At 35.6% G+C, this 10000-nt stretch overlaps 1 protein-coding gene across 1 annotated transcript in view; it reads right to left on the bottom strand.

Annotated features, from left to right (window-relative positions):
- Positions 1-2493, bottom strand: part of LOC124424352 (acetylcholinesterase-like) — a 157067-nt gene extending 154574 nt beyond the window's left edge. The window contains exon 1 of the mRNA XM_046963265.1: positions 31-2493. Coding sequence (XP_046819221.1) covers positions 31-1180 — 1150 coding nt within the window. The 5' untranslated portion in view covers positions 1181-2493. The remainder of the gene's footprint in view (positions 1-30) is intronic.
- Positions 2494-10000: the final 7507 nt, after the last annotated feature.

Genomic DNA, 10000 nt, shown 5'->3' with positions numbered 1-10000 from the left:
TATGCATGCTACTCTTAATCATTTTCTTACCTTCGTTCTCGTTATTTCCAATGATAATCTCGGTGTCCTTGAAGTCAGATTCGCGTAAGAGATCAAGAGGATGTTTAGGCAAGAAGATACCGTCGATAGTTGGAGCGGATGGGAATCCCAGGATACCCCAATAACTGTTCCATTGTTGAACGGATATAGTTTTGGCGTCAACGGATCTCATGCAGGCCATTACACGAGCTGGATTTTCCTGGAGCATGGTAGAATTACAGCCACAATCGTCAACGAGAACACGTGCAACTTCGTGAGCCTTTTCACCGGTCATGTAACTCCAGGGTGCGTTTAGGGTCCCACTTTGAAGTATACCACGGCGTACAAGGCCACGGGTTACCGGGGAAATAAGATGTAGGCTTGCCGAGCTTCCACCAGCTGATTCACCAAAAATCGTTATCAAATCTGGATCACCGCCAAAGGCAGCAGCGTTGTCCCGCAACCATCTTAATGCCAATGCTTGATCCCACAAGCCCATATTTCCTGGTGCCTCCTCGCTATTACTTCCAAAGTGTTTGTTCAAATATAAGAATCCAAATGCACCTACGCGATACTGCATCGAGGCAATGATAACGCTACTCATTGCAGCCATTATATCGGCATCGTAAACGTCGAGCGTGGCGGTACCGGTCATGAATCCACCCCCATAAATCCAAACGAGTATCGGTAAGCCGTTTCTCTCGTTGCTGTCAGGTGGTTCGGAGCCCTTATGCCTCAACTTAACTCTCTGGGGTACCCAGATGTTAAGATAGAGACAATCCTCAGATATATTGGTGTTAGGATTCCACATTTCTTCGCCCTCGAAGCCAGGGAAATACTCGTATCGTTCTTGATAACAGCTATTCGGTAATACCGTCGCATTTAATACACCGTGCCAAGGTTCGATAGGTAATGGCTTGCGAAAACGTAAAGGACCAATCGGTGGCTTTGCGAATGGTATTCCATAAAATATATGAACGTCACGTACTACGACGTTACGGCTAAATCCACGAACGAGTCCGCTCGTAGTTTCAACAACGAGTGGATCCTCGTGTACGTCGTTGCGTTGGCCAAGGACATCGGGTCGACCATATCCAAGACTCTTCGTAATCAATGTTAGCACCAGCTGTGCTAATATCAACGACGAGCCGATCGCTTTCATTTTGAGTGATCACTCACCAAAATCGCCTCCCTTTTTCTATACCAATTGACCTTCTTCTATTTTCTTCCTCTTTCTCTACTGGACGTATTAACGAGACGTACGTTTTCGCGCGCACCGCTCGAAACGAGACGACAAACCCGGGCCACGGCACGCTTGGCCCGTGAGAGAGGCTCAACAAGTTAGCGAGTGGGGGAGCACCAGCTTTTGCGCGTACGGACGCACACGATTCTCTCTCACACACGCTGTCTCTCTCTCTCTCTCTCTCTCTCTCTCTCTCTCTCTCTCTTTCTCCCTCCCTCCCTCCCTCCCTCTCACTCACTCACTCACTCACTCTATATACCTACCTATCTATCTACCTATCTATCTACTTCTCCCACTGTCTCTCTCTCTCTCTCTCTCTCTCTCTCTCTATCTATCTATCTATCTCTCTATCTCTATCTATCTCTCTCTTCGGAGCTGAGCTACGTCGTATTCCCGAGAGACTTTTTTACGCCGGATAGCAGTTCGGTTGGGACGACCGAGCACTACCTACCCTCTTACGCACGATCCTTCTTAGCTACCCTCGCGCTAACCTTCGACCCTACACACGCGCACACCCGATACACACGCACGCGCTCTCGGTCCGTCTCTCTTCCCTCCCTTTTTTTTCTTCTCTCTCTCTCTCTCTCTCTCTCTCTCTCTCTCTCTCTCTCTCCCTACCTCTCCCTTTATTTTTCTTTTCTTCTTTTTTTCACTTCTCTTTTCGAATTCTCAATCAAACGAAGAAAAATACTATGAGAACCCCGCGAGAATCAAATTTTATTGGCGTTCTCTTATTTTTCTTTCTTCTGTTTTCTTTCTTCTCTCTTTTCTTTTTCTTCCTCTCTCTTTTTCCTATTTTACGTCACTCATATGCATCCTCCTATCTTCTTCTTTCGTTCTTTTTTCTTTTCTTTTTTTTTCTTTTCTTTTCTTTTCTTTTCTTTATTTCTTCCTTCTTTCTTCCGCCTCCTTTCTTCTTCGATGTCGTCGTTGATTAACGAAACGATGTACTCGTTAAAAATACGAGAAATTTCAAACGACTCGAAGTATAATAATGAGGGACGTTGAAAAGCCAGAGACGCGTGTTCGCGCAGCGGCCGGCGTGCCGCGTTGCACGGGGTCGACTGATCGTGGAGGCATAGGTGGTACGAAGCGGAGGTAGCGCGTCGATGGTGGTGGTAGTGGCGGTGCTGGTGCTCACCACCGCTCCTGTTGGTGCCGCTGCTGTTGCTGATGTCGCTCTACTTCTACCTCTGCTTCTACTACTGCTTCTACTACTGCATCTACTACTGGCTTCTGCTTCTGGTTCTGTCTCTGACTCTGGCTCTAACCTCTGTCTTTGATCTCTGTTATGTTGATACTATTGGATGATGCTAATGGGTAATGACGACGATGATTATTGTCTGTGCCCTAGCGATTCAGTTCACGTCATTCTCAATCAAAAATATTTCTTACAATTCTAATATACATTCGTCCCTCTTCATATACATTTACTTTTCCTTCGAGCAAATGACATTATTATTGGTCGTTCATTTTTAAAATGAATTTTTCTTTTTCTTTTTTTTTTCTTTCGCTTTTTCTTAATAAATAGACATTGATTTTTTTAATGGTTTTTAATCATACCCTACGAACTCGAAGAAAAACTCTAATATGATTTGTTTCTTCTATGCTTATGAAGTTTTCGATACGTGCGATATCTATTCATAAAGTGAATTCTATATCATTTGATTTGAATGTATCATTTCTTTGTTTTCTTTTTCTTGCTTTTTTGTTTTTCTTTTTCTATTTCTTTTTTTTTCTTTTTTTGATTTTATGAAAAGAACCGTTATATTTATCATTTGTATGGATGTATCAAAGTGACGATTTAATCGAATGTTTACAATTATATTTATGAATGCGATACTATTAGTTCATGGAGAACACGAATTTGTGATAAAAAATATGAATTTTTTCGTTTGATTAGCAAATACATATCTATCGATCCGTCCGAAATTCCAGAATAGTGGTACGAGAGATGAGAGCGAACGAATGGAATGCGAGATTTCCGGGGCCCTTAGTTCCTCCTCTTCATCCTCCTCCTCCTCCCCCTCCTCTTCCTCCTCCTCATCCTTCTCCTCTTCCACCATTCTCATCGTTTCTCCTTGCCTCGATGAGTCCTAACGAAGTGGAGTAGACGCGCTAGAGAACACGAAGATATCGGTGAATGGATTTTCTCGCAGCTCCATGCGGATATTACCAGTTAGCGTGCGACCATCTAGAATTTTATATATATATATATATATATATATATATATATATATATATATATATATATATATAATTTTCTTTCTTCTCTTCTTTCTCTTTCCCTCTTCGCCGTTCATCGAATCATTCGAACGATCAACAACAACACAACAATAATAAAAAAAAGTTTAACTTTCGGGATATACATGAACTGTGAACGTTACCTAACAAAGTCGAAAGTTTCGATCTCCGTGTCCCCGAAAATCAAATTAATATCGGAATACGAAGAACGTTTGAAGCCGTAATACGATTAATAGACTTTGTACTTATTCAATCAAATCTATCAGGACGGACTTCCTAATAATTATTCTTTAACTGGAAAAGTGTACAATGTATATGATCGATGATGATTCGATGTACATATTTATATAAAGGATAAAGTTAGATGAGAAATCAGAACAGAATTCAGAACAGAAGGAAGATTAACGATGGATCAAAGTTTCTTGAACAATATCAATGAAACAATTAAACGCTCTTAATCCATACCTTCGGTCTTTTGTCTTTTTTTTTTTGTTTTTTTTTTTTTTGCTCTTTTTATTACTTTTTTTTTTTTATTTTTATTCCACAACGTCGACCCCGTTAGGACATCTAGAACAGTAACATCTTAAGGAAAGTTAGCCCGAAGCGTGAACGAGGAAAGACGAGATTTGGAACATGCAAAGACGTCCAAAATCCGTGATGTTATTATTAATGGGGAAAGAGAGGGAATATAGGAGTTGGAGCGAGTATGGGAGGATAGGGGTGATGGTAGTGGTGTTGGTGGTGATGAGGAGGAGAAGGTGTTGGAGGATGGATGGTGTTGGGAGAAGAGGAAGTCGCAGGTAGAATACGTAAACGAGATATAATTCTAACGCGACCTCGACGATTCCCATGGGTTTCTCGAAGTCCCGTCCGCACGCCTTGTCTCATGGATTAATTCCTTGACTGACATCGGGCTGCGCCTATTGGACAGTCCTCTTCTCTCTTTGAACAGATATATATATCTGTTTTATATACATATGTGTATCTACATAGACAATATGTATGTATGTATGTCATACATGGATATATATATATATATATGTGTGTGTGTGTGTACGTGCATAGACAAATATGGTATGCGTAATACAGGCTCTCACTATGGCTTCTCCTTCACGAGTGTGCTCGAGCGCAAACCGGCCCGTCATTCATTAAATTACATCGATTACGTGCTCGAACGATCATTGGCTCTCAGAGCCAATTTGAAAACGAGCTATCTTTGTAAGGCCTCCACCTCCATCTCTACGACCACCACTACCATCTCCTCCTCTTCCTCCTGTACTCCATCTCCACCTCCACCATCACCTCCTTTGACCATCCGACGTTTCGAACGCTATCGGCGTATTTCCCTCGTAATATCGAGTTAATCTCGCCGCAATGCCGAACCATACGATCCAACAATGATTCCACGTTCCTAAACCATCGATCTCATTCTCTCTCTCTCTCTCTCTCTCTCTCTCTCTATGTCTCTCTCTCTCCTCTGTTCCTTCGAAATCTAGCGAACGTCGATCAAAATCTGTAATCTTGATAAATATTATTAATTAGCAAAATATTTCTTTCATTTTGATACATTTCTTTTTTCGTTCGTTTTGCAAATAAACAAATGATACATAGAAATTACTAATAAATGTAAGAATTATTTCTAATATAATCAAGTTAAATACAAAAATTGTAATTAGATATATTTATTGTATAACTAATTTACTTTCTCAAATTGTAATTAATAGTGTGAGTTATATCTCAAATTGATTGAAAGAAAAATGAAAAAAAGAAAAATGAAAGGTAAAAAAAGAGAAGAGTATTTAAATTTAATTGATATATTTTCTGTTAAATGTCTAATACTACATCTATTTCGTATCTATTTATTTTCTCGTTAAAACGTGAAATCTCACGAATTCGTCTCTCACGATTTCACGCGACATTTCCGTGCTCAAAGTGATTACTAAGGTTTTTCTAATCTAGCTCGGAAGAAAAATCTCAGTAGTAAGAGAAAAACGAAATATTTGCAGCGTTCGCATGGGGTTACCGTGTCTGTCCGTTTTCCTATCTAGAAATACACACAAACATACACACATACACAGAGAAAAAGAGTGAAAGACACACGGGCTCATACGTACACCCACACAAATAGACGTCCTCTTCTCACACTAATCGAATTAACGCATTATTCTCTTCTCTCATGGCATTAACGAATACCACTAAGAACATTTCATTTATTTATTTTATCTCTTTTTACTGTCGACTGGATAGGTCCTGGATAAGTCGAATAAACGTTGAACCTAAAAAGATTTTCTTTCTTCAATCATATCGTTTGTCCTTGAGATAACGTTATAACAATATCGCAATAATAGATTTAATAGACAAACTAAGCAAACGGTCAATGTTTATTTTTCTTTCTTTTTTCTTTTTCTTTTTTTTTTTTTTTTTAAATATCTTCGCGCAATGTTTATTTTTTTTTCTTTTCCTTTGACCAGGCAATCAATTCAAAATATAAATTTCTAGGTTAAATGATTGACACTTGTCCTTATACTCTTGATATATCTATATTTTTTAATCGCACCACGGTACGGTCAATTAGCATCAAAGACAATATGTGAGATTGTTTAAACAACCTTGAAACTAACAACTCGGACACACCCAAACTAATCAAGGATTGGTCACTCATTCTCTTTCCTGATTACACTTAAAACCTTCCTATATTTATCTTTTCTTTTTTCCTTTTTCCTTTTTCTAATTTTCTTTGAAGATTTTCCCGGATAGTATAGTCGAGTTTATACAGTATTCTTATACGTAAACATCTATATCGAAGCTAAAACATTGACACAAAATTTAATTCCCATTTTTTAAAATATATTTAATATATTTAATTATATCTAATATATCGACAGTTGTATATTTCTTAGCAGTGTATACGTAGAATATATTCATTCGTTAAAACTTGATTATATTCGTTTAAGTGGCCGAAAAATTCACGTTTTTTTTGGAGAAGGAATTTTTCTTTTCTTTTTCTTTTTTTCAAGAAGAAAATAACATAAATTGTAAAACTAATAATTTTACGTTGTTCCGTAATGTTTTATTTATATATATATATATATATATATATATATATATATATATATAAAAACAAGATTTTTCTGCAGGAAAATCTCATGCAATTTCTTTCTCAGGTACACAAAAATTATTAAAATTTCATTACTATCTTATAAGATAATGATGCAGCTAAGATTCATCATCTAATCTTATCTCCTTTTTCTTTTTTAATCTTAACTCTAAATATTTTCCCAATAATTACGAAAGTTCGAAGTTATTGGACGAAAAATTAAAAAGTTTCTCTTACAAAGTCACTCGATTTTCCGAGTTTTCTTGAGAATTCAAAAAATTTCATTGTAATATATAAATTAAATAATTGCTATATTAATTTACGGGATTATCGTAATAATTCCATATTACTCGTGCGGGGAAAAAGTAATCGAACAAAAAAAAATTCCTTTTTTTTTTCTTTCTTTCTTTTTCTTTGTTGTTGTTATTGTTTTTTTTTTTTATTTTTTTTTTACAAAAAAAAAACAAAACAAAACATCGAGCGACAACGCGAAATCATTAGTTTCTCGATTCTTTTTATTTCGATCTTGAAAAATAAAAATGTCCCTTAAGTATCATTTGAAAAACTTCGAATCGCATCCTTCGTGGGATTAATTTCGACACGCTGGGTGATTTTTTTTTTCTGAATTCGGAGCTACGAAACGCCGACGAATACGTCACGAACGAAGAGTCATACGGGGAACGAAATAAATCGTGTCTTTTTACAAGTACGATTGCGACAGAGCCAGTACAGGAACATCGAAAACATTTCTACCACTGTGCGTCACGAGACCGAAAAAGTCTCCTCGTATTTTATTTAACGATACAATTCCGTATTGATAATTCCGCGTGACTTGACCCGTATCCGAATGTACGAATTCTCTCATTCGATACCGGATACCTTTATCTTTCATCTTAATACATTTCAGAAGGAAATGGAAACATTCCTGTATTTGAACCTATGTACAAACATATATACATGCAATTTATTTAACCATTAATATATTAAAATCATATGAATGTCGTTGTTTATCTTATGGTTTATTGTATCGGATAGGATTTGCTTCGTATTGACATTATCGATTTTTCAATATATTCGATATATCAATAATGATTTTAATTTAATCATATGTGCACATTATTGCATATAACACAAGAAAAGGAAATATAATATCCAATAAAAAAAAAAAAAAATATATATATATATATATAATCGTTTCCAAAACTATTTTATCCGTTAATATCGATGAGGGGAAAAAAAATCTATATTAATTTATTTATCTTTTCAAAATTTAATTCTTCGTTTGAAGATTCATTAAATTTTATATTTCCCTTTTTTTGTCAATAAAAATTCTATATCCTTTATCTTCTGCAAAACCATGAATTCATTTGCTTCGTACTAAAGAAAAGGATTTTTCATTATTTTTATCTTTCCAATGACTCCGCCTGTAGAAGGTAAAATTTATCAGAATATAAAACTATTCTTCGTTTGTCTTTCACTATTTAATTCCTTTTTTAGGTTGAAATATAAAAAGAAAAAAAAAAAAATATTATTATGAAAGGAGGAATACGTAAATATATGGAAATAATCGAAATTACTGTGTCGAATAATAATCATCGAATTCCTATAAGACACATATTTTTTCAATCATGCAGATTAGAACGTTCTTTTTAAAAAATTAGAAAAAAAAAAACAAAAATAAAAAAAAAATAATAAAAAAAAGAAAAAGAAAAAAGATGAAAGAGAGAGAGAGAGAGAGAGAGATTAAAAAGAAAAAAAAGTTAATACACCCTCCCCGAGGAACAATCTTCGACGAAATAAGACAAACAACGTCGTACATCGTTACGTGGAATCAAAGTGGAGCGATTAATCGATTTTCGATATCCAAATTGCTCGGTTGATCTATTTTAAAATTCCCACTGCGTTTTACTATGGCATACTGCGGCATGTTAGTATCAATCTCTAACGCCGTAATAACGAATAATATCGAATTCCGATACTAAGAGCTCACGCCGATTTCCATTTTTAAAGATTCCCTCTCGGTCGAGACAATCGCGAGATATTAAAAAGCCATAATTCTTCTCGCGACTTTCCTAACCGTCTATTTTATTATGTGGATCCTCGCGAAGGATCCACGTGATATAAACTCGACGTTAAATATCCCGGGATAACTATGATTTCTTATACGTATTAATCGAATATCGAGATCTATAAAAAAAAAAAAAAATAAAAAAAAAAGGAAAAAACGATGGAAATATCTCGCTATCTTTTTTCCTTCGAGATGTACGATATTGAATTAATTTTATATAAAAAAAAAAAAAAAAAAAAAAAAGATCTCTACTTCTTTAGTTCTTCGTTATTATATTACTTCCTCTTATAATACGTAAAAAAAAAAATATACGTAGAAAAAGTCCATTCTCTTGATGATAATCAAGAAAAAGTAAAAGAGAAAAGAAAAAAGGAAAAGGAAAAAAAGAAAAGAAAAGAAAAGAAAAGAAAAGGAAAAGTACACAATATAATTGTAAAGATATAGTTAATGTATATCGTCTCGGTTGGATGATACTATAGACATGGTAATTTTCCCTTCAAATTAACGGGCCAAGAAGTAACAAAATTTATAATTTATCGAGTCAGCAGCCGTTAACGGCGACATCATAACGATCGTGAACGAAGAGCAACAATTGGTCGGTACGGTTGAGGGGATAACGAGTCTCTTCCGCTGTCAATTGCTTGATAGTCCATTTGTAACTTACTCTGATTACAAATAGAATCGGCCCGCATCTTGTTACGGGATACAATTTTCAATTTGCCGATCCAATACGTAAATCTTTTGATTTACTCATTTCTAAGATATTCTACATCTACGCGCTTAAATATAAATCCATAGATATTATTATGTATAACGTCTAAAAACTCATCAAGTCTTGAAGAAAATTTTTATTCCTATAATTAGTAATTCCTCTAAGTTATAGAAACTTTTATTTTTATGCGCGTGCATAACTTAAAAGTACGTACTTGTGAAATGAAAAAGAAAAAAAGAAAAAAAGAAAAAAAGAAAAAAAAAAAAAAAAGAAAAAATAATATGAAATAAAAAAAGAAGAATGGAGAAAACCAACATTTAAAGTCCTCGTCGTTTAATTTGATTAAATCGAGTAATGTCACGGCTTTCGAGGGGTTCGTTTAAACTCTACTCTCGATTATAAGTAGGTACACTCGAAAAGTGAACGAGTGCGTAAAAGAGGAAAAAAAAAAGAGAAAGAGAGAGAGAGAGAGAGAGAGAGAGAGAGAGAGATGAGTGTTAAACACTTGTTAATTAAAAAAGAAACCCTCTCTCTCTCTCTCTCTCTCTCTCTCTCTCTCTCTCTCTCTCTCTCTCTCTTTCTCTCTCTCTCTCTCTCTCGACGATATGAAATGCGGAC

The sequence above is a fragment of the Vespa crabro genome, chromosome 5 (genome assembly GCF_910589235.1).
Source record: "Vespa crabro chromosome 5, iyVesCrab1.2, whole genome shotgun sequence".
Lineage (NCBI taxonomy): Eukaryota > Metazoa > Arthropoda > Insecta > Hymenoptera > Vespidae > Vespa > Vespa crabro.
The sequence above is the reverse complement of the archived record's forward strand: the minus strand, read 5'-3'. Positions and strand labels throughout refer to the sequence as shown.